The sequence below is a fragment of the Oncorhynchus keta genome, chromosome 22, assembly GCF_023373465.1.
Source record: "Oncorhynchus keta strain PuntledgeMale-10-30-2019 chromosome 22, Oket_V2, whole genome shotgun sequence".
NCBI classification, from domain to species: domain Eukaryota; kingdom Metazoa; phylum Chordata; class Actinopteri; order Salmoniformes; family Salmonidae; genus Oncorhynchus; species Oncorhynchus keta.
The window spans coordinates 30702698-30728177 of NC_068442.1; the positions used below are offsets into that span (position 1 = coordinate 30702698).

At 42.6% G+C, this 25480-nt stretch overlaps 2 protein-coding genes across 7 annotated transcripts in view; both read right to left on the reverse strand.

Moving 5' to 3' along the window:
• Positions 1–262: 262 nt before the first annotated feature.
• Positions 263–1960, reverse strand: LOC118400767 (interleukin-17C). 2 transcript variants are annotated; one of them, XM_035797773.1, is made up of 3 exons: positions 1879–1960; positions 1465–1718; positions 263–1144 (listed from the first exon to the last, which is right to left on the reverse strand). In XM_035797773.1, the coding sequence occupies exons 1-3, from the start codon at positions 1903–1905 to the stop codon at positions 886–888; spliced, it is 540 nt and encodes a 179-aa protein (XP_035653666.1). In that variant the 5' UTR covers positions 1906–1960; the 3' UTR covers positions 263–885. The 2 variants fall into 2 exon arrangements, 1 of the variants encoding a protein (XP_035653666.1); XR_004829100.2 differs by lacking the exons at positions 1465–1718; positions 1879–1960 and adding an exon at positions 1318–1397 and having other exon boundaries at positions 997–1144.
• Positions 1961–3714: 1754 nt separating this feature from the next.
• LOC118401309 (zinc finger CCCH domain-containing protein 18-like) overlaps positions 3715–25480 on the reverse strand; it is a 30515-nt gene continuing 8749 nt past the window's right edge. For 2 of the 5 annotated variants that reach the window (XM_052474994.1, XM_052474995.1), the window contains exons 10-20: positions 13492–13680; positions 13220–13351; positions 12994–13089; positions 12317–12676; positions 7913–8023; positions 7507–7515; positions 7005–7204; positions 6626–6870; positions 5497–5596; positions 5145–5244; positions 3715–4813 (exon numbers count right to left, since the gene is read on the reverse strand). In XM_052474994.1, the coding sequence (XP_052330954.1) occupies positions 4606–4813; positions 5145–5244; positions 5497–5596; positions 6626–6870; positions 7005–7204; positions 7507–7515; positions 7913–8023; positions 12317–12676; positions 12994–13089; positions 13220–13351; positions 13492–13680 (1750 nt within the window). In that variant the 3' untranslated portion in view covers positions 3715–4605. The remainder of the gene's footprint in view (positions 4814–5144; positions 5245–5496; positions 5597–6625; positions 6871–7004; positions 7205–7506; positions 7516–7912; positions 8024–12316; positions 12677–12993; positions 13090–13219; positions 13352–13491; positions 13681–25480) is intronic. The other 3 variants (XM_052474998.1, XM_052474996.1, XM_052474997.1) reach the window with 3 other exon arrangements.

The window sequence follows — 25480 nt, forward strand, 5'->3', positions numbered from 1 at the left end:
ATTGGTTATAATTTAATAGATCTGAAAACAGAAGATACCCGTAAAGAATTGGCGGACGCCTTCAAGCAATTCATCTGCGCTCATTCTCAAATCGTTATAAAAATCTCAATAGTAAATTGTTGGCTCATGTAATAACGAAGGCTGTCTTGATGTTGCTTTTTAAATAACCTTAGTATATATTATAACCCCGAAGATTTATCCACCTTTAATCATTTAGGTTGGCCTAAATAAAGCATGATCGGCAGATATTTCATTAGTAATCTTTATTAAGGAAACAACAATAACATTTCATAAATTCTGCTACATTTCTATAAATTCATCACCCACGTACAATTTGTCAAAATCAATACCGATAAATAGCCTAATTAAACGATTCTTATAGTATACTGCGTTAAATGCGCAGAAAAGTCGAATATTTACCATTTCCAATTTCAACAGAGGCAGCTATCTAAAATGTTTGATTGTGTTGATGGGAAAACAGGAACAGAAGAACACATTGATGTTGAAAGGAATAGGCCTAATAACAAAAGTCACCAAAAAAACATCGAGAAATAAATAGCTTGAGAACATAGTTCAATAAATAGTTAGTCTCTGAAACCCAGACCTATGAGCAACAGCCGGAACATTGGTACATTGTGGGAGGAAACCCGTCTGCCGAGACTAATAAATAGTTAATAGATCATCAAATAAATACAACCTTGCAACACAAGTACTACATTAATGTACCTAAGAGTGTCATGTAAAAATCCATGTATTCTCGATAGCTTCGTATCCATAAGCATAGTGGTATACTTTCAATAACTTAAGTGCATTTTAAAACAAACACAACAAAATGTGAAACATGTCACTACAGTTTGTCTAAAAAATGTCCTCTATGAGAGGCACTTAATATGTCCTAGCCTTAACGCAGGTGCAGGCAATAGGCACTTTAATATAATGTGAGCTGAATGAATATTTTCCTGGGTCGGTCGTGCACTCGGTCTTCATCAAAACCATCTGGGATTGCACTACAGGCACAGAGTTATATCCATAATCTTCGTATTCGGCCCCGTGATGTCCGTGCCCTTTGACGATGATACATCCCGTGCATAGACATTCAGCAACAACAATCTTCTCAGGGAATCGTCCCTCCTTGCTATCGATGCTGTGGGAAAAGTCACATTCCAATTAATCAATTAGCCAATTAATCAATTAATAATGCCATACGAAAATGTATTTTCTTTCCTAGCCATATGTCATGCACATTGACTCAAATTATATTATTGTCCGAATGATAACACTATGACTGCATGAGTAAAATTGTAGCCTCGTACGAACCATCCTGATCTCGGAGCTCACATTCTTTGATCACGTTCTGTGTCCAAACAGAATATGAGTTCGCGAGATCATGATGGTTCGTACGAGGCTATAAAATGTTAAACCTATCCAGAAAGTATTTACTTCTAGTAGAAAGAGATGCCTTACCTGTACCGCCAGGGGGAGACAGAACGGTTGTTGTAGTCTACTGACTGTGAATGAAGCACAGCAGGGCAGGTCTTCTTCGTACCCAGCTTGTGATATTGCGTTTCATCAATATGACCGTCTTTCAGGTACCGGTTTCGACGCAAGATTTTAAGAGCTCCATCCTCCAGTTCTTCTGCACTGAAGCATCCCTTATGCTTGTGTGCCTCTGATGCCAAAGTCAATTTATCAATAAAAAGTCCAAGTAAAAGTAGAGTCTGCAAAGGAGTGAAATAAATGAATAAAAACGAACAAACACCACTAATAAATTACCATTTGAATAAAAACCAATCCAAAATGATGGATCAAAACGTAATCCACCATTCATTCAGGTGTAGTTAAATTTCAAACAATCAGGGCAGTCAAACTCTCACTTACCTGCATAATCTTGAATAGACCTGGCATTTTCTAATGTCAAATATATATTTGTTAGTAGAGGAGCCCAAGTGCTTATGCTCTGTTTTGTGCCATAATGCCAGTGATCCTACAATTTATAGCGGATGTACCTGGTTGGGGAAATCCGTATGTAGGAGGAAATGGAAATCACTATATTCAGTTCCCAGCTTCCTCTTTCCTACAGTGAGTGTCCCCACTGTCAGGACTTGGCTTGTGTTTACATCAACATTACATCACCTGTTATTACATTCATCTATATGAGCTTGTGTACACCTATACATACTTATTCATATTGATTTTATTAGCTGCTATAATCAATATATTGACCATAGGCATACTGTCAGACAGCTTGCATCCATTGACAGACAGTAATCTTACTGATATGTTTCCAAAGTCAAGACAGAAGCTAGGAATTATGAAGAAATGTAACAAAACGGTTCATTTATACACACACGGATAAAATAGACCAAATCTGAATCCATCAAATAAATGTAGCGTAATTTTGGCCTATCCTACTACACCTTTTCAGTTTTCTACCAATAATAAATGTAACCACATACTGTATGCTAAAACCTTCAGAGGGAAAAAACTGTAAATATATTTTTTCATGTTAAATTCAGCATGATAAACGAAGGATGATGATTGATGAATTCTTATTATAGTATATTTAGCTCATTCACTTGACAACCTCATCAGCCTTCCTACAAGGTGAACACTTTCTCCTGCAGCCTGGATCGTCCCACTCTGATGCAAACAATGGTGTCATCACAATAGCCTCATCTCTCCCTGCCCCTCCTAGTCGTACCCTTACTGAACAAGGAGTATTTTTCATGTTATTCCTGATTGAAACATTTCCAACATAGTTGGTTCCAGAAATACAAGTCAGTTTCAAAGAAAGCAGATAAGGTGTGATAGCTGGGCAAACCAGTAAGTATGCCTTATCAGTGCACTATAATGACAAACATCACGTGAGATTGTCAAAATGACAGGTATCCTCACCATCAAGCCAGTACACAGGCAAAGAGAAATCTGTAAAGAACGCCACATGGCTTCAATAAACTGTCAGAAGACAACATGCCTCATTATAAATAGGTATTTTTCTTTGTGATGAAGAAGTTCCCCCTATCTGTAGGCTAATGAGCTGTCAGGGTATGGGACTTTTAGTATGCAGAATAATCAGACTGTATGCAGATAAAGTAGTAGAGCATGTGTTTTAATATATTCTGGTTATGTTGAAACAGACCCTAGACTATTAGTCTGCTTACTGATTAACATGTCTGAGAGATATACATTAACATCTGCCACTCTGGAGATGGCTCAGTGAAAACTGAGATGAGTCCAATAAGGGCAAGTACCATGAACTTTCCAATGATCAAATCCCTGCCCCGAAGAACAAACACACTAAATCAGTAGGACTTGTACCATTGACCAGCTTAGCTGGGCTCATATTTCCACCTCACTAACGTTAAATCAATATCATCACATCTTCTATCACATGAGCCTCAGTCCAGCCATTGACTGCCAGTGGAAAAGCACCAAATATCATCGGTTAATCCGAATGCATCTGTGATGTCCTTGCCCCACCCTAGAAAGCAGGTGTCCTGCCCATTATTATTCATAAGATCTGCAGTAATCATGTGAAAGCCTTGTTTTTCAAATTATATTTGGTAGTGAAAATGTACATCAACATGCAATACATTGCGCTTCATCTCCTGTGAAGAACAAGAGAAAACAAGTGATTGATGGAGCCATGTACCCAATTAATATAGGATTGGGGAGAGTGAAATTATGGAGAAGGAACAGACACACGACAGATGGTTTCTCTTTATCAAAATAGTTTATTTAGAAGCCTTTTGTCACAAAAGCAAGACGCTCCTTATCCTCCGGTGTCCCCAACCATCTCTCATACTCTGTCAACTAAAAATGTGAGAAAAATAAAACACAGTAAATTACTTGAGAAGAGCTAGAGATTTTTTTGGGTAGATTAAAAAAGCAATACTTCACATCACTATCAATTTGTTCTCTACAATCATACACTTGAAAAAAATGGGTGCTTGTCAAATGCTCACAATTATTGTACACGGTATGTAAAATGAACACTGCAAGAGATCACAGAGCACAGGCCTAGAACAGGAGAAGTCATTGGTTAAGACATAACCACCATGAACAAGAGGTCCTGTGAGCGTGTTTCTCATTCTGAATGAATGCAGACGAAATGTTTGTACAGAGAACCAGTTGGGAGACTAGAGGCAGTTTCCAGGATCTTCAGAATGGAAGAAATGGGGCAAGACCAGCACTCGACCCAACAGAAAGAAAAAAAGACATGAGATAAGAGACAGTAAAAGGGGCAGACAGAGAGAAACAGTGTGGATCAAAAGTATATAAATTCACCTTATCAATGAGACACGATGGGAAGATTGTTCCTTCTCACTAAATAGACAACAGTGAGCAACAGTGACAACCTGCTACTACTTCTTTTCAGCACTGTAAAACCTTTTAGACAACCTCTCTCTGAGGGCAAACAAGCAGAAATGTTTTGGTGGCCATTTTGTTCAGTAACAATTACACAATGGCCTTTACATTTAGGGACAGACACCTTTTTTACATTTCCAGAGAATGCTAGGCTTCTTGACAGGTATTGGTGACTTATGTCCCTTGATGCTTGAAGTTGCCTGGGCGACTTGGGTAGGCAGGCAGGCAGGGTGAGGGTTATTTCCCTGGGATCTTGGCCCTCTTGCGGGCGATGGCATCCTCAACAGCTTTGAGCTGCTTCAGCAGTTCCTCACGGCGAGACAGTGTGCTGCTAGGCTTGCCGGAGCCTGAGCCCGGGCCGCCTGGGGGCTGTTTGCCTGAGCCCGAGGACAACACCCCTGGACCTTTGCCAGACGACTTTGGTGGTGGGGATAGAGGACGTTTTCTAAAGAGAGAAATGACATGATTGGGCTTAGTGCCACATGCCTATGACAATTTACAAGGGTTATCATGGGGATGAATCTACCTGTATAGAGAGGGTGCGAGTAGATGTATAAATAGTGACGACAGGGTCACATGCCCTGTGTATTGGTGTATATCATATACTTCGGGGGCTTCCACTTTTGTGACTTGTTCCACATTCAAAACAAAGGCTTGTGGTTGCTCTAACATCCTAAAATGACATCACTACTGCGGTGAAGGGCAGCACCAACAAAGAGGCGTCAGATTGGGGCTGTGTGTGTAGTTTTGGATGAGAAGCAGCAGAGGGCACCTACCTTTCTCCCGGTGGTGGCATGGGGCGAGGGCCCTGGCCTCTGGGCCGGTCCATTCTAGGAGAGAGTGGGGGCCGTCCAGGCATCCTCCTGTCACCACGACCTGTAGGACATTGATGGGAAGTTGATTACATACAGCAGGGAATTGTGGCCTCAGATGAATGACTTGGTTCAACACAGACAAAGCATATAGAAAGAACAGATAATGCAGCCTACGGTAAGGTTTCTCTGGTAGTTGGATTTCCACATTTGGTATAACTAAACCACGTGTGTGTGTGTGTGTGTGTGAGTTCCTTGGGAAGAACACATTATTAATGTCAGACTAAGCGTTTTCTGAACAGTTTGAGGCCCTCACCTCTCTCAGGAGACAATGCTATTCTCTTGCTGAGTGGAGAGGTGGGCCTGTCCTTGTCTGAAGACATGTATCGCTTCCTGTTACCCCGCTCTGCCTGCTGCTACAGAGTGAGAGAGCGATACATTGTTACGAGTCAGACAGTTAGTTCACAAGCAACAAATGCAAAATACAGTACATTAAAATGAGATAAAAATCACATTTGCTCAATGTTCAATGGTGGCATTTAAATAATGTGTGTATATACACACTGAAACAATATCAGCAATACCAAAGGTATGGTATACAGAAGCTTGATATTAGTACTAGTATCTAGTTATTATTATTATTTATTTTTTTTTTACCCCATTTTCTCCCCAATTTCATGGTATCCAATTGTTTTTTAGTAGCTACTATCTTGTCTCATCGCTACAACTCCCGTACGGGCTCGGGAGAGACCGAGGTTGAAAGTCATGCGTCCGGCCCGCCGCAGGAGTCGCTGGTGCGCGATGAGACAAGTATTTCCCTAACGGCCAAACCCTCCCTAACCTGGACGACGCTAGGCCAATTGTGCGTCGCCCAACGGACCTCCCGGTTGCGGCCGGTTACGACAGAGCTTGAGCGCGAACCCAGAGTCTCTGGTGGTACAGCTGGCGCTGCAGTACAGCACCCTTAACCACTGCGCCACCCGGGAGGCACACTATCTAGTTATTCAGTCTGACTGATAAGAGTATGAGGAAGTCAGACACTTATCACATTGACTGTCCAACCTCTCCTTCGCACAAAGATACTCAGACCTCTAAACTCTAATGCCATTAGTGTCACTTGTATCTAAATTAACGTTGTCACGATACCAGTATAGCAATCCTACAATGCCAGATATTCCTTGGCAAAAAGAAAACACGAAGCAGAGTGAACTCTGTGGTCATTTAAAACCTACATTTGTAAAATAGTGTGTGCTATAGCTTGCAAAATAAATAAATGTGACTCTGGGTGGCAACATAAGGCTGTTTTTTTCCAACATGAACATAATTTCTGTCGATACTAGTCTCGGGACAACACTAATCCACATATTTTTCCATAGTAATTCAGAGACTCAGTCTATTTGAGTTGAGAGCAGTTGACTTTCAACAGTAAATCCAGCAGCGGTCACCTTGTTGAGAAGCGTGAGTTTGATGTCTTTGTGCTGGCCATAGCCTCCAGGGGCTCCCATGGGGGGTCCGTGGGGCGGGTGCATGGGGTGGCCACCAGGACCGTGCCCCCCTGGACCGTGCCCCCTGCTGCCAGGCCCAGATCTGGGCATGGGGCCGTGGGTGTGTCTATGAGGGAGGCCTGAGGTATCAATCTTCCTCCGGTCCTCTCTGGGGGGATGGGGCTCATCTTTCTTAGTGGGCTTCCCTGTGGAGAGCAGACAGTATACATCACTAACATACAACCCACAGAACCACCAGATGCTGCCACTCTGATGACACATCAACCACAATACAATCCAGAGTGAATTGCAGAGTCTATGACAAAAGCCTAACTGATACCTTTGTCCTTGTTGGGAACCCTGTCCCGTGGCGGGACCCTCTCCTTGCGGGCATGGGGCTGTCCGGGGGTGGGGGATTGGGAACTGGCTGACGACACAGGGCTGGCCAGGTCAGCGTACATGTCATCGGAGTCAGCGCTCCTCACTGAGCTGCTGCTGGAGGCCGAGGAAACACTAGACACACTGCTCACACTCAGAGACCTAAACAGGGACCACACAGGCCACAGGGAGAGAGACTCAGTGCTGTGTCACAAAAACCTGCACACACACTAACTCAGGCTGAAGGAAATATTGACAGAATATCTACATTTGTAGTGTTTTTTAAAATGTATTTAAGCATGACTATAAAACACCCAAGAACAGAAGGTGGTGGCTGAGTGGGTGGTGGGGCAAAATGGGGGAGAAATCAATCAAACGGATGAATCACGGTTAAGATAAATGAAGAGAGGAGCAGGTGTACAAGCCAGGGTAATATAAATGGCAGATATAAAATGGCATAGTACCTGGATTTTCTAGGTAGTTGACCAGTGGATAAACAGCAAAGAAAAACAAGAGAGCAGGTATTCAATACATATCGGTTTCAAAGTGGTACCTGCATCAAATCAAATTTGATATGTTACATGCACCGAATACAAACAGGTGTAGACCACCGTGAAATGCTTAGTTACAAGCCCTTACTCTACAATGTGGTTCAAGAAAAAGAGTTAAAAAAATATTTACTAAATAAACTAAAATAATAAAAGTTTTTTTTTTTATTACAAAAAAAGTTACAATAAAATAATAACGAGGCTATATACAGGGGGTACCAGCACCAAGTCAATAACTCCTTTCTGAGGCAAAATTCTCTTAACTGTCAGCTTCTAAAGCAGTGTAGTGGAAGTTAGTGGAAGTGGGATCGATTCATCCTACCTGGACTTCTTGGACCCAGAGCGTGAGACGGAGGCAGAGGATGAGCGGGATCTGGAGCGAGAGCTGGAGCCAGAGTAACTACTGCCGCTCACACTGCCACTGACTGTCCGCCTAAACAGGGGAATAGAGTGAGAGGAGAGAGAAAGATCAACATATTTCAGTGAGCGAAGATATCATCATACTTTTAATAGTAGAATGTACATCACAGTAACAACGTGTCAGTCCAATTGATCCTCAACACTGGAGCTCCACAGGGGTGCGTGCTCAGTCCCCTCCTGTACTCCCTGTTCACCCACGACTGCATGGCCATTCTCTGTTTATCATATATGCATAGTCACTTTAACTATACATTCATGTACATACTACCTCAATTGGGCCGACCAACCAACGCTCCCGCACATTGGCTAACCAGGCTATCTGCATTGTGACCCGCCACCCATCACCCACCAACCCCTCTTTTACGCTACTGCTACTCTGTTCATCATATATGCATTAGAGGTCGACCGATTAATTAGAATGGCTGATTAATTAGGGCCGATTTCAAGTTTTCATAACAATTGGAAATAAGTATTTTTGGATGCCGATTTTGACGATTTTTCTTTTTACACCTTTATTTAACTAGGCAAGTCAGATAAGAACACATTCTTATTTTCAATGACGGCCTAGGAACGGTGGGTTAACTGCCTTGTTCAGGAGGCAGAACGACAGATTTTTACCTTGTCAGCTCAGGGATTCAATCTTGCAACCTTACGGTTAACTAGTCCAAAGCTCTAACCACCTGCCTCACGAGGAGTCTGCCTGTTGCGCGAATGCAGTAAGAAGCCACGGTAAGTTGCTAGCTAGCATTAAACTTATCTTATAAAAAACAATAAATCATCATCACTCGTTATAACTACACATGGTTGATGATATTACTAGTTTATCTAGCGTGTCCTGCGTTGCATATAATCGATGCAGTGCGCATTCGCGAAAAAGGACTGTCGTTGCTCCAACGTGTACCTAACGATAAACATCGATTCCTTTCTAAAAAAATCAATACAAAGTAGTATATATTTTTTAAAGCTGCATATTTAGCTAAAAGAAATCCAGGTTAGCAGGCAATATTAACCAGGTGAAATTGTGTCACTTCTCTTGCGTTCATTGCACGCAGAGTCAGGATATATGCAACAGTTTGGGCCACTTGGCTCATTGCGAACTAATTTGCCAGAATTGTATGCAATTATGATATAACATTGAAGGTTGTGCAATGTAACAGCAATGTTTAGACTTAGGGATGCCACCCGTTAGATAATATATGGAACAGTTCCGTATTTCACCGAAATAATAAACTTTTTGTTTCCGAAATGATAGTTTCCGGATTCGACCAGATTAATGACCTAAGGCTCCTATTTCTGTGTGTTATTATGTTATAATTAAGTCTATGATTTGATATTTGATAGAGCAGTCTGACTGAGCGGTGGTAGGCAGCAGCAGGCTCGTAAACATTCATTCAAACAGCATTCATTCAAACAAACTTTCGTGCGTTTTACCAGCAGCTCTTCGAAATGCTTCAAGCATTGCACTGTTTATGACTTCAAGCCAATCAACTCCCGAGATTAGGCTGGTGTAACCGATGTGAAATGGCTAGCTAATTAGCGGGGTGGGCGCTAATTGTGTTTCAATGCTTCGAGGGTGGCTGTTGTCGATGTGTTCCTGGTTCGAGCCCAGGTAGGAGCGAGGAGCGGGTTGGAAGCTATACTGTTACACTGGCAATACTAAAGTACCTGTAAGAACATCCAATAGTCAAAGGTTAATGAAATACAAATCGTATAGAGAGAAATGGTCCTATAATTCAACAACCTAAAATTTCTTACCTAGGAATATTGAAGACTCATGTTCAAAGGAAACACCAGCTTTCATATGTTCTCATGTTCTGAGCAAGGAACTTAAACATTAGCTTTCTTAGATGGCACATATTGCACTTTTACTTTCTTCTCCAACACTGTTTTTGCATTCCTTAAAACCAAATAGAACATGTTTCATTATTTATTTGAGGCTAAATAGATTTTATTGATGTATTATATTAATTTAAAATATGTGTTCATCCAGTATCATTGTAATTGTCATTATTACAAATAAATAAAATACTTTTAAAAAATTATTTTTAAAATCGGCCGGTATCGGCTTTTTTTGGTCCTCCAATAATCGGTATCGCCGTTTAAAAAATCATAATTGGTCGACCTCTAATATGCATAGCCACTTTAACCATATCTACATGTACATACTACCTCAATCCGCCTGACTAACTGGTGTCTGTATGTAGCCCCGCTACTGTATATAGCCTGTCTTTTTACTGTTGTTTTATTTCTGTACTTACCGATTGTTCAGCTAACACCTTTTTTGCACTATTGGTTAGAGCCTGTAAGTAAGCATTTAACTCTAAGTTCTACCTACACCTGTTGTATTCGGCGCACGTGACAAATAAACTTTGATTTGATTGCATACTTGGCAAGACATTTTAGGTCACATTCATATAACTGAAAACAAACTGTTGTCCCTGCAGTGGAGTAGAGTGCTGCATCACAGATGAAGGGAGATTTCCCTCAGAGCAGGAACAACAGCTGTGTTCATTTGACGCCACTAACATCAAGTCACGTTGTGACTGACGATACAAGTTCACCTGAGAGGAAAACCTACGAAACAGCCTACAACAGTCTTCAAGTCCTACTCCTCTTGCCAAGGGAAACTCCCAGCGGCACCTCAGGCGTCATCGTGCCAGTCAGCTGTGAACATTCATCTCTGAGTGACAGCATCTTTTGTTGAAATTAATTAGTCAGGTTGTGTCTGAGCTATGTGGTAGCACTAAAAGAATCTAACACCCATTTAAATAATTTATTGACAGCCCTTAAGATGCACGCACATCAATCTTGTGCCCGTCTTACTTCCTACCCTTTTGCCTGCTCCTGTGACATGGATACTTGGTGAGCAGTGCAAAAGTCAATATTCAAATCACCATTTCACCATTTCATACAACGGATGGGCTTTAAAGTGTTGACGGAAAAGTGTTAAGGAAAAGTGTTAGTTTCATTAACTATGAATCATTGCTGAACAAAATGACTTACATAAACATGCAATCAAGTCAATAAATTAACATTTTACAGGGGAGCACAATGCATCTTTAGAGCTGCAGGACCCCCAGCCAACAGGTTTTACATGAGATTTTCCACAGGGAGAACCACGCCACCCACACAGCGTGAGCCTAGTGCATTCTACCCATGCAGGCAGAGAAACCACAGCCAGTGGCTCGCCCCCTCGCTGTCCTTTCCTACCCTTTTACTGTCCTTTCCCTGACCACAGCACCAGCCCTGGGTTCTTCCCCATGCAGGCCCAGACTTGGCCGTCAGCTGAACCAGAGATAGAGGATAGTTCTTTCACCAACACACAGTCCTGCTGCTGGAATAGGCCCCTGCTGATGCAAATCTACCTGCCATACAAAGTGGCTTTGTGAGCTGAGGGATACTCGTCGTGCAATTTCAATAAAAAACCCACACACACACAAATATGCCTGGTATTAGGCCTACCTGTGACATACTGCCTGAAAATAAGGTTAACAATCTGATTTGCAAAATATTAAAATGTGAACCGGTTAAGTCTCAAGTTAGTGGAGTTCACTGCAATAATTGCAATAATTGTAAAAAAGACAGATGGGAAAAAATAGTCTCTCCTTGATTTGCGGCAATATTTTGTACAATCATTGCACCATGGTATTAGGGATGGGAACAGTTAATTGAATAATCAAACGGACGTTAGTATTGGATTACTTAAGTGAGTGTTCATTAAAAAATATATAATTGTAGGCCTATTTTAACAATGAAACAGCTGTCTAAATTAAATAAAATTATACTTGTGACATTGTTAGCTACAAGGATATATACCATGACACTTAATTCTTAATTGAATAAAACACAATGTAGCTTTTATAACGTTGAGCTACTGTTGCACATTTAGCCCTCCAGTCCTCCCTGATATCGGTACACTTCAAACAATTTCCACAAAACCCGAAACCCGAAACAGATCAATGCAAAACACACACCAGAAAATGTGAAAATCAGAATTCTCTTTCACTTTTGCTGTTAGCCAAAACTAGCGGAGAAAAGCAGTCTGTCCTCCGTTTACCACTGTCATGTGCATTTGTGTCATTTTGATTGGTCAAGAGCATTTTATTTGTGTGTTCCATTTGGACTACCCGCATATACAGACAAATGTCATGATATCATTTGAATAGTAAAATCATTTCAAATGTCCATCCCTATTTGGTATATCACTGGATATTCTTGAGCTCTCAGGTTGGCTGTGTTATTAATATGTGACAGAGGAACCTGTGATAAGACGGATGGCCAGTAGAAGTGTGTACTTCTGTCCTACCTCCTGGGTGGGTTGTGCTGCTGCCTCTCCTTCCGCCGGCCCCCCTCCCGAGGCGGCATGGGTCGGCCCCCCTCCCGAGGCGGCATGGGTCGGCCCCCCTCCCGAGGCGGCATGGGTCGGCCCCCCTCCCGAGGCGGCATGGGTCGGCCCCCCTCCCGAGGCGGCATGGGTCGGCCCCCCTCCCGAGGCGGCATGGGTCGGCCCCCCTCGTGGGGCTCGCGGTGGTTGATGGGCTTGCCCCCTTCCGGGGTGGGTTTGGGGATTTTCCCAGGCTGGCCTGGCAATGGTGGGCTGGGAGCCTTCCTGGGGGGTGCCTTCTCCCTACGAGGAGGGGGAGGTGTACCAGGCTTCAGTGGGATGCTTGAAGATAAGAGTATATTGCTTTGTTGTTTGGCATGCAGCATTCACACGTCACAGTAATGAGGGCAAAACCCATACTTTCTTCAAAACTGATTGACTATAGACTAACACCAGAAGCATGCTAGCTACACACCTAAGGTGAACCATATAGCATGTCAATTAAACGTAAACTACTCTATTATTATGTAAGACTCAGTACCTATTGACTCTTGAGCTATGAAAGGAAAAGTACAAACGATCTCTGAGTTGTGTATGAAGGTACACAGCACAACGGATGAAAATATAGCATGTCTATGGATGAATGGGTATGGCTGTACCCTTTGGGGCCTAGAGCTGGCGGGGCCTCAACTTTATTCTTGGCGTTCCTCTGTGCTGAAGGGGTCGGAGACGGAGACGATGAGAATGATCTGGACCTGCAGTGACCATAGGTTAAAGGTTAGCATTGACTCAGTGAATGAGTGTCCTATTCAATAGACAGTGTTGTGGGGGAGTGTTAGGTGGTGCTGTGCATTGACAGACAGGCAGGCAGAGTGTGTGTCGGACCTGGAGTGGCTGCCGCTGAAGGAGCTGCGCTGGGATGAGTGGCTGGAGTACGAGCTGAAGGACGAGGAGCCTGAGCGAGACCGAGAGCGGGATGAACCGGAGCCTGTGTAGGAGGAAGAGCGGGACGAAGACCTGCAGAACAGAACACACACTTAACCTCTAACCTCTAACACACAAACACGGAGTACTCAAGTAGATTGAAACGCTGCAGAAAATAGGTGCTTTAGTAAGGTAGAGTACCAAAGTAGATGTATGGCTGAATTGAAAGCTACCTAGAGGAGTTGGACAGCGATACAGAGGATCCAGAAGGCCGGTGTCGCCGGCGGCCCCGCGGCGGTGACCCAGACATGCCCGGAAGTCTCCTGGGGGATTTGGACCGGCGCCAGGGGTCCTTCCACTCATCTGGCCGCTTGGACATGGGCATCAGCTCCTTTTTGGAAGGCGGTTCCATCATCGGTCGACTGAGGGGTTGAGAAAGGAAATGGGGGTAAACATGTTTTTTTTTAAATCACACATTTTGCAATAAAGCAGCACAAATGAATGAGACTGAAATCATGGACAGAAGGCCAATGATGAATGAGGACATTTTGATTCCATTCACTATTTTCATTCCTTCCTTAACAAGCTTTTCAGTGACAGGTGTTGTTTAAAAAAAAAAAAGCTGTGGTAGGAAAACATTGTGCGTACATGGAACCAGTTCATGTTCATTTAAAAAAAAATGTACCCCTTTTTCTCCCCAATTTCGTGGTATCCAATTGTTGTAGTAGCTACTATTTTGTCTCATCGCTACAACTCCCGTACGGACTCGGGAGAGACGAAGGTTGAAAGTCATGCGTCCTCCGATACACAACCCAACCAAGCCGCACTGCTTCTTAACCTCTTGCTCCTACCTGGCACGCAGGCGTCCCATCTAGAGCTCTGGAAATGCAAATGCGCTAAATGCTAATAGTATTAGTTAAAACTCAAACTTTCATTAAAATACACATGCAGGGTATTGAATTAAAGCTACACTCGTTGTGAATCCAGGCAACAAGTCAGATTTTTAAAATGCTTTTCGGCGAAAGCATGAGAAGCTATTATCTGATAGCATTTAACACCCCAAAAGACCCGCAGGGGTCGTAAACAAAATAATCAGCATAGTCGTCGCTACACAAACCGCACAAATAAAATATAAAACATTCATTACCTTTGACCATCTTCTTTGTTGGCACTCCTAGATGTCCCATAATCACTATTGGGTCTTTTTTTCGATTAAATCGGTCCATATATAGCCTAGATATCAATCTATGAAGACTGTGTGATAAACTGAAAAAAATAGCGCTTCATAACGTAACGTCATTTTTTAAAATTCAAAAAGTCGACGATAAACTTTCACAAAACACTTCGAAATACTTTTGTAATGCAACTTTAGGTATTAGTACACGTTAATAAGCGATAAAATTCATCAGGAGGCGATGTCAATTCTATAGGTGTCCGTCTCGAAAAAAATGTCTGGAGAGAGATCGACCAAAACATCCGGTCGGAGACCGGAGGGAATCGGTTCCCTTGATTCGGTTTGACCAAGAATCAAAGCTGAATCAAATGACAAGACTCTAGACATCGTGTGGAAGCTGTAGGCACTGCAACCTCGGCCTCATTTAATTCGGTTCACTTTGAACAATTCCTGGAAATAGCGCAAGGATATTTATTTCCATTTTCAGTGATCAGATTTTCCTGCACTTTTCAATGAAACGCACGTTCTGTTATAGTCACAGCCGTGATTTAACCAGTTTTATAAACGTCTGAGTGTTTTCTATCCACACATACTAATCGCATGCATATACTATATTCCTGGCCTGAGTAGCAGGGCGCTGAAATGTTGCGCGATTTTTAACAGAATGTTCGAAAAAGTAGAGGGTCGACTTAACAGGTTAACACAGTGCGCATCCAACCCGGAAGCCAGCCGCACCAATGCGCCGGAGGAAACACCGTGCACCTGGCCACCTTGGCTAGCGCACACTGCGCCCAGCCCGCCACAGGAGTCGCTGGTGCGCGATCAGACAAGGACACCCCTACCGACCAAGCCCTCCCTAACCCGGGCGACGCTAGGCCAATTGTGCGTCGCCCCACGGACCTCCCGGTCGCGGCCGGTTACGACAGAGCCTGGGTGCGAACCCAGGGACTCTGATGGCACAGCTGGCGCTGCAGTACAGCGCCCTTAACCACTCCATTATTTTCTGCAGATCCTCTCGAGCCCAGTCAGGTTGGATGGGGAGCATTGCTGCACAGCCATTTTCAGGTCTCTCCAGAAATGTTCAATTGGGTTTAAGTTCGGGCTCTGGCTGGGCCACTGAAGGACATTCAGAGACTTCCACCGAAGCCCCACGTTGTCGTGTTGGAAGGTGAATCTTCGCCCCTAGTCTGAGGTCCTGAGTGCTCTGGAGCAGGTTTTCATCAAAGATCTCTCTGTACTTTGCTTCACCCATCTTTGCCTCGATCCTGACTAGTCTCCCAGTACCTGCCTCTGAAAAACATAACCACAGCATGAGGCTGCCACCACCATGCTTCACCGTAGGGATGGTACCAGGATTCCTCCAGACGCTTGGCATTCAGGCCATAGAGTTCAATCTTGGATTCATCAGACCATAGAATCTTGTTACTCATGGTCAGAGTGCTTTAGGTGCCTTTTGGCAACCTCCAAGCAGGCTGTCATGTGCCTTTTACTGAGGACTGGCTTCAGTCTGCCCACGCTACCGTAAATCAAACATTATTTGTCACACGCGCCGAATACAACAAGTGTAGACCTTACCGTGAAATGCTTACTTACAAGCCCTTAACCATTTACAAAATAGAATAAAGTAAAGGTACCGGTACAGAGTCAGTGTGCGAGGGTGCAGATTAGTTGAGGAAATTTGTACATGTAGGTAGGGGTGAAGTGACTATACATAGATAATAAACAGCGAATAGCAGCAGTGTACAAAAGGGAGGGTGGTCAATGTAAATAGTCCAGTGGCGATTTTATTATTTGTTCAGTAGTCTTATGGCTTGGGGGTAGAAGCTGTTGAGGAGCCCTTTGGTCCTAGACTTGGCACTCCGGTACCGATTATTGTGCGGTATCGGAGAAACTTGGGTGACTGGAGTCTCTGACAATTTTATGGGCTTTCCTCTGACACCGCCTATTACATTAGGTCCTGGATGGCAGGAAGCTTGGCCCCAGTGATGTACTGGGCCGTACACACAACCCTCTGTAGCGCCATACGGTCAGATGCCGAGCAGTTGCCATACCGGGTGGTGATGCAACCGGTCAGGATGCTCTCGATGGTGCAGCTGTCGAACCTTTTAAGGATCTGGGGACCCATGCCAAATATTTTCATTCTCCTGAGGGGGGAAAAGGTTTTGTCGTGCCCTCTTCACGACTGTTTTGGTATGTTTGGACCATGCTAGTTCATTGGTGATGTGGACACCAAGGAACTTGAAACCTGACCCGCTCCACTACAGCCCCGTCTATGTTAATGGGGGCCTGTTCAGCCCACCTTTTCCTGTAGTCCACGATCAGCTGCTTTGTCTTGCTTACATTGAGGGAGAGGTTGTTGTCCTGGCACCACATTGCCAGTTCTCTGACCTCCTCCCTATTGGCCGTCTCATTGTTCTTAGTGATGTGTTGTTAGCAAACTTGGTGTTGGAGTCGTGTTTGGCCACGCAGTCGTGGGTGAACAGGGAGTACAGGAGGGGATTAAGTACACACCCCTGAGGGGCCCCAGTGTTAAGGATCAGCGTGGCAGACGTGTTGTTGCCTACTCTTACCACCTGGGGCAGCCCTTAGGAAGTCCAGGATCCAGGTGCAGAGGGAGGTGTTTAGTCCCAGAGGCCTTAGCTTGTTGACAAACTTCGTAGGCACTATGGTGTTGAACGCTGAACTGTAGTCAATGAACAGCATTTTCACATTGGTGTTCCTTTGTCCAGGTGGGAAAGGGCAGTGTGGAGTGCGATTGAGATTGCAGCATCTGTGGATCTGTTGGGGCGGTATGCGAATTGGAGTGGGTCTAGGGTGTCCTGGAGGATGCTGTTGATGTGAGCCATAACCAGCCTTTCAAAGCACTTCATGGCTAACGACGTGAGTGCCACAGGCGGTAATCATTTAGACAGGTTACCTTCGCTTCCTTGGGCACAGGGACTGTTGAACTGCTTGAATCATGTAAGTATTACAGACTCGGTCAGGGAGAGGTTGAAAATGTCAGTGAAGACACTTGCTCCGCGCATGCTTGAGTACACATCCTGGTAATCAGTCTGGCCCAGTGGCTTTGTGAATAAAGACCTGTTTAAAGGTTTTGTTCACATCGGCTATCAAGAGTGTTATCACAGTCATCTAGAACAGCTGGTGCTCTCGTGCATGCTTCAGTGTTGCTTGTCTCAAAGCGAGCATAAAGGGCATTTAGCTCATCTGTTAGGCTCGAGTCACTGGGCAGCTCGCGTCTGGGTAGCCCTTTGTAGTCCATAATAATTTTCAAGCCCTGCCACATCCGACGAGCGTCAGAGCCAGTGTAGTAGGATTCAATCTTAATCCTGTATTGACACTTTCTTATAAGAGTACGAATTAGTCTCCCGCTCCATGAAAGCAGCAGCTCTAGTCTTTAGCTCGATGCGGATGTTGCCTGTAATCCATGGCTTCTGATTGGGATATGTACGTACGATCACTGTGGGAACGAAGTCATTGATGCACTTATTGATGAAGCCAATGACTGAAGGCCTGGTTGGTGTAGTGCTGCACAGATGGTGGTCCTTCAGGAAGGTTCTCTCATCTCCACAGAGGAACGCATGAGCTCTGTCAGAGTGACCATCGGGTTCTTGGTCACCTCCCTGACCAAGGCCCTTCTCCCCCGATTGCTCAGTTTGGCTGGGCGGCCAGCTCAGTTCTCTCTGCTTTTGCATGGCAAGCGTAACCAGTCCATCAATTCTGACACCAACAGGCTCCTGAACAGCTTCTATTCCCAAACCATAAAACTGCTAAATAGCGACACAGATTATTGGAGTGGATCCTTATATTATATTTTGCACTGTCTCTCTACACACTCACAATGACACTGACTACACACACACTCACAAAAAATCTTCTACTCTTTTTATCAAATGTCCTGATGCATACATCGTGATTAGCCCTATACATATCTACCTCTATCACTCCAGTATCCCTGCATAGTATAAATATGGTATTGAAACTGACCCTCTATATAGCTTCTTACTTTCGTTTTTCTATTTCTCATGTTTTTGTTCTATCTTGATATTTTTAGAACTACATGGATTACGGCATTGCTGGGTTTATAGCTTGCAAGAAAGGCACTTCACTGGACTTGTGCACGTGGCATTAAAACTTGAAACTTCAAATGTTGATTTAATACATTGTGACAATAATGACACATGAGAATGGTAGCAAATGTTCAAATAGGATGAAAAAAAGGGTCTCTCACGCTTATCTATTGAATATCGGTTATCGTGGAATTATTGGCCGATACCGATATAGCGGTAAAAAGGTCAATATCTGCCGAGAACATTGGTGAACCGATATATCTGCCGGGCTCTATTAAACACAGCTCTACCAGTCTTCTCCACAAACCTGAGGGTTCATTCCAGATACAGTGCCTATAGAAAGTCTACACCCCCTTGAACTGTTTTCACATTCTGTTGCATTAAAGTAGAAATTAAATATTATTTTTGTCATTGATATACAGTATCAGTCAAAAGTTTGGAGTCAAGGGTTTTTCTTAATTTTTTACTATTTTCTACATTGTAGTATAATAGTGAAGACAACAAAACTATGAAATAACACATGGAATCATGTAGTAAGCAAAATTGTTAAATAATTCAAAATATATTTTATATTTGAGATTAACAGCTGCCGTTACAACTTACAAGAGGTCGGCCGATTAATCGGAATGGCCGATTAATTAGGGCCGATTTAAAGTTTTCATAACAATCAGTAATCGGTATTTTTGAGAACAGTTTTTTTTTACACCTTTATTTCATCTTTATTAAACTAGGCAAGTCAGTAACACATTCTTATTTTCAATGACGGCCTAGGAACGGTGGATTAACTGCCTCGTTCAGGGGCAGAAAGACAGATCGGGGCATCCAATCTTGCAACCTTACAGTTAACTAGTCCAACGCAATAACAACCTGCCTCTCTCTCGTTGCACTCCACAAGGAGCCAAGGTAAGTTGCTAGCTAGCATTAAACTAATCTTATAAAAAACAATCAATCATAATCACTACTTAACTACACATGGTTGATGATATTACTAGATATTATCTTGTGTGTCCTGTGTTGCATATCATCTGACTGAGCATACAAGTATCTAAGTATCTGACTGAGCGGTGGTAGGCAGAAGGCGCGTAAACGTTCATTCAAACAGCACTTTTGTGCGTTTTGCCAGCAGCTCTTCATTGTCCGTCAAGCATTGCGCTGTTTATGACTTCAAACCTATCAACTCCCGAGATGAGGCTGGTGTGACCGAAGTGAAATGGCTGGCTAGTTAGCTCGCGCTAATAGCGTTTCAAACTTCACTCGCTCTGAGCCTTGGGGTGGCTGTTTCCCTTGCTCTGCATGGGTAACGTTGCTTCGATGTGGTGGCTGATGTCGTTGTGTTGCTGGTTCGAGCCCAGGGAAGAGCGAGGAGAGAGACGGAAGCTATACTGTTACACTGGCAATACTAAAGTGCCTATAAGAACATCCAATAGTCAAAGGTTAATGAAATACAAATGGTATAGAGGGAAATAGTCCTATAATAACTACAATCTAAAACTTCTTACCTGGGAATATTGACGACTCATGTTAAAAGGAACCACCAGCTTTCATATGTTCTCATGTTCTGAGCTTTCTTACATAGCACATATTGCACTTTTACGTTCTTCTCCAACACGTTGTTTTTGCATGATTTAAACCAAATTGAACATGTTTCATTTTTTACTTGAGGCTAAATATACTTTATTGATGTATTATATTAAGTTAAAATAAGTGTTAATTCAGTATTGTTGTAATTGCATTATTACAAATACATTATTTAAAAAAATATATATATATATATATATATAAAATTATCTATTTTAAAATCGGATCGGTATCTGCTTTTTTGGTCCTCCAATAATCGGTATCGGTGTTGAAAAAGCATAATCGGTCGACCTCTACAACTTACATCTGCAAAGACATGACCCCAATTTACACGGTCGAGAAACTGAGATTTTGTGAGTTGGTGCTAACACTCAACCCAAGGGAAGTGCAAATTGAGGCCAGAATAACATGCAAAACAGGCAAGCCCCCCGAGCGTGAAAATATATTTCAGGACAGTATTTATATGGTTTGCAACTATAGTTTAAGTGTTTTCTATGTACCTTTTTAGATTTTATACAGTCATATTTTATATTTTGTTAAATGCTTAAATTGAAAATCCGCACATGTTCTATATAGAAGAAATAATAAAATATGAGTAAGTACCTTTTTATTTGTTGAGTATAATTCAAAATGTAACAAGAAATAGGCCTTTACATGTGGTCATTTTATATAAACTATTTATTCATTGAATTTACAGAAAATGTGCTATATCGTGATATGTATCGTTATCAGGATATGAAATTACCTATAATCGGGATATGAGATTTTGGCCATATCGCCCAGCCCTAGTTCTCACCATGAGAAAAAAGAAGGAACCGGCACAATGCTCTTGATAGCATCACTGCTCTTTAATAAGCTTTACGCATCAGCCTCACGGCTTCGTCAGAGCTCGATACGTAAAGCTTATTAAAGAGCAGTGAAACTATCAAGAGCAGTGTCAGTTTTTTTTTATTCAACTGTTACCATGCACCTGCCAAAAAGATAGCTCAGATGTGCGAGTGCCTTTTTAAATGTTGGATTCCACCATGAAGCATGGAGGAGGTGCGATGGTGCTTTGCTGGTGACACGGTCAGTGATTCATTTAGAATTCAAGGCACACTTAACCAGGATGGCTATCACAGCATTCTGCAGCGATATGCTGTCCCATCTGGTTTGCCGTTAGTGGGACTATTATTTGCTTTTCAACAGGACAATGACCCAACACACTTCCAGGCTGTGTAAGGACTATTTGACCTGGCCTCCACAACCCCCCGACCTCAACCGAAATGAGATGGTTTGGGATGAGTTGGACCGCAGAGGGAAGGAAAAGCAGTCAACAAGTGTTCAGTATATGTTGGAACTCCTTCACGACTGTTGGAAAAGCATTCCAGGTGAAGCTGGTTGAGGGAATGCTAAGAGTGTGCAAAGCTGTCATCAAGGCAAAGGGTGGCTACTTTGAAGAACCACTTTTTTGGTTACTACATGATTCCACATGTTACTTCATAGTTTTGATACCTTCACTATTATTCTACAATGTAGAAAATAGCACAAATATTGAAAAACCCTTGAATGAGTAAGTGTGTCCAAGCATTTGACTGGTACTGTACACAAAAAAAACTCCATAAAAGTCCATGTGAAAATAATTCTACACATTTTTACAAATCAACACAAATTCAATAACTAAAATAGTTGTTGCTTAAGTATTCTCCACCTTTGTTTAGGTAAGCCTAAATTAGTTCAGAAGTAAGATTTGGCAATAACAAACCGGAAATGGAATACATCTTTAAGTGAATCATTATGCTGTGGATGATATAATAAACCAGCTCTGTTAACTTAGTGCCTCAACTGAGAGGGCACAGCAAGGTTACATCATGGGAATCTTTCCCAAACATCAGTGGTAATAAGCGAGGTGGGTGGGTGCACAGCTCAGCTAAACTTCCAAGCTGAGCCAACTGATGGAATAAAGGACTTAAGGAGGAAGTATTACACTTGGGTCAATGACACAAACACTGAGGGAAAACAAGCACGTCTATACTCTGTGGGCGTGTCTCAGTGCATGCAAGATGATATTAGTCACCGCTCACTGAATACAGTAGTGTCGCTGTCACACACTGTTAACGACTTAAGCCGGGCGAACATTACATGATTTGGCCCTGATTTAGATGTCCCAGACAATGAGACTCTCAATGAGACACTGCACGGAAAGTGGCCACTCTCAATGACACACTGCACGGAACATGGGACACTCAATAATACTAATAATATTAACAGATACTGCATGTCTGACATGGACGGGATGGGCTAGTTGCATCATGTTTCGTATGCAAAACTCCTCCCTCGCCACCCTTTCCAAACAAACCCAGAAACTAGGCACTCCTGTCATTGAGAAAGAAAACAGTGAAAAAATACATTACTTCCTGAGTGAATGAGTCAATCAATGCTCTGTCCACAGGCTATGCTACAAACTGGCAAAGGAGACCACAATGAAACTCAACCAGGGTTATGACTTAACAGGCCAAAACTTGTATACAGGAAAACAAATGCCAAACTCCTTTTAACCAACAGGTTGCCCTGCCTAAGAATTTACATCACGAATATGACAGCAAAACACAAACGCGAGTTGAACCAGTCTAAGACAACTATGATTTCAATTGGTGGTCACAAACGTGAGCAAATTATAAACAATAGATGAAATGAATCTCAGAAAGGAAAAATTTGTCAAAGTTCTAGATAGTGGGTGGAAAGATTCAAACAATGCAGTTTGGAATGAAGATCAGGGAACCATCATCTTGCTTGTGACTAGGGCTGTCCCTGACAAAAAAAATCTTGGTTGACAGAGTCGTCGGTTCTTTCAACCAATTGATTGGTCAACATTTTAAAACATGCCTAACCAGAAGAAGAAAAAAACCTGTTCCCAACCAGACCCTCCTCCTCCCGCTGCCCGGTGCTGCTGGCCTTTACAGATTCTGCCATTATGCTCCTGAAGTTGCCAGCAATAGACTACACCAGCGGTCGGCAACCTTTTCCATTTGGAGTGCCAAGTTATCGTACCATTTCTATGCGTGCCAGTTATGATTTTCATACACACATTTTTGTGGAACAGTTTAATTTAATTTATAATAAAGTCTTCATATCTCAAAACCAATGTCGTGGTTAATAACAACTCAAAATGAAAATTAGACTAATCTTAAAGTAACTTCTATTGCCAATATGTAAAAATAGCCTACATAAAGCCATCAAATAAAAACATTGCAGCCCACAGGTAGAAAATATCCTGATAAATGTATGGCCAGTCTGCAATTAACTTGAAACACTATCAATTACTAACTTGGATCAGGCCTGAAGGCACTTGAAAACTTGCAACATTGTCTAAAATATTGTGGGCCCTCAGAGTTACCAGAGTCAGTGAGCTCCAGACAGACAGACACAGCTGTAAGCCATTTGCGCAAGGGATAAGTAGGAATAAGGTTGACCTTTTTTTCAAATAGGCTACATTGAGGAACTATTGTCATTCTCAATGGATGTAAAAACAGACTTAGTTTACTTGCATTTTGAGGTGAAGAAATATAATTTGAGAAACTCCACAGTGATATTGAGTTAAGACAATCATAAATCGTGTCAGATACCCAAATGTGCACATTAATAAGCCTACATTTGCACGCCAGCCAGGTAACCTAGGCCCAGTTAATGCGTAATCAGGTGCGCGTCCTAATTCAGGATTGACAGGAGCGCTCCAAACAATAGACAATAAATTGACAAGTCGTAATTAAATAAAATAAACCAAAACGTTTTCCTCACAAGTGTGCCTAGGTTGTGTGTTCAACAAACAACGTGTCTACTCCTACAATGACAAAGGTAAGACTGTAATAATAATAATATATTCAATGCATTAACAGAAATTACCGTAACCAAACAAACATTGTAGATTACAAATGATGGTAATGGTAAATGTACTACTGGTGATACTGGTGTGCCAACCCCACGGCCTCTGCAATGGATTAATCCACTCAGACAGGTGTGAATAAAACAGGTGTCTCATGTGCCATTTTTTAAATTGTATATATATGCCACTCCGACTAAAAAAAAAATCTCAGTCGACCGACAGCCAATCGACCAAGCAATCAACAGTAGACTAAATAGGGTCAGCCCTACCTGTGACATAATTTGGAGGATTCCCATCAGGTAGAAACAGAAACCAAATACATTCCAGCGTCTTACAGTCATACACGAATACATTTTCTAGCCATGTGCCTCACAAATGATATGGAAGTAGTGTGGAGTATGACCAATAGCTGCCTTCCAGCACCCTGTTATCTTTAGGTGCTGACAGCTCTGTTAACTTAGCTCCCCAACAAACGGGACAGCAAGGTTACATCATGGGAAACTTTCCCAAACACCAGTGGCCATAGGTGAAGGTGGGCGGGGGTGCACAGCTCAGCTAAACTTCCAAGCTGAGCCAACTGACGGAAGGATATACGTGAGAAAGTATTGCACTTGAGACTATTACACAAACACAAGTATAATATGTGGACATCTCAGTGCATACAACCTGATATTAGTCACTGCTCAGTGTACAAAACTTAAGCCGGGCGTACACTACACGATCTGGCCCTAATTTAGCTGTCCAAGCCAAGTTAAGATCGGAGGAAAACAATTTTCCAAACCAGTACATCTACGGAGCTACGTTGAGACATTGCAGCCTTTAACCTCAGCTCAATCAGTGAAAGGACTGGTGTCTTATTGACACTGTATAGGCTACTGTATGTCTAATATTAAAGAAGCCTAGAGGTATTGCTCGTGTGAGGCAGAATACCTTATGATAAATTGTAGACCACACTATCTACCAAGAGAGTTCTCGGCTATATTATTTGTAGCGGTCTATTTACCACCACAGAACGAAGCTGGCACTAAGACCGCATTCAACCAACTCTAAGGCCACAAGCAAACAAGAAAATGCTCATCCAGCTTCGTTCTGTGGTGGTAAATAGACGTTAATGCAGGCAAAAATCTGTTTTACATTCTACCTTCACATGTGCAACCAGAGAGAATGTTTATTTATTATTTATTTTATATATATATTTTTTTTTTTTCCTTAAATACACTCTAGACCACCTTTACTCTACACACAGAGATGTATTCAAAGCTCTCCCCCTCCCTCCATTTGGCCAATCTGACCATAATTCTATCCTCCTGATTCCTGCTTACAAGCAAAAACTAAAGCAGGAAGTACCAGTGACTCGCTCAATACGGAAGTGGTCAGATGGCGCGGATGCTACGCTACAGGACTGTTTTGCTGGCACAGACTGGAATATGTTCCGGGATTCATCCACTGGCATTGAGGAATACACCACCTCAGTGACCGGCTTCATCAATAAGTGCATCGACGACGTAGTCCCCACGGTGACCGTACGTACATATCCC

Bases quoted from the DNA above. Each gene is read 5' to 3' on its own strand.
- LOC118400767 (XM_035797773.1), bottom strand. From the start codon at position 1,905: ATGCCAGGTCTATTCAAGATTATGCAG. The intron at 1,719-1,878 runs GTAAGTGAGAGT...ACTCCTTTGCAG, and splicing joins GTCTATTCAAGATTATGCAG to ACTCTACTTTTACTTGGACT. The intron at 1,145-1,464 runs GTAAGGCATCTC...CTTTTCCCACAG, and splicing joins GTCTCCCCCTGGCGGTACAG to CATCGATAGCAAGGAGGGAC.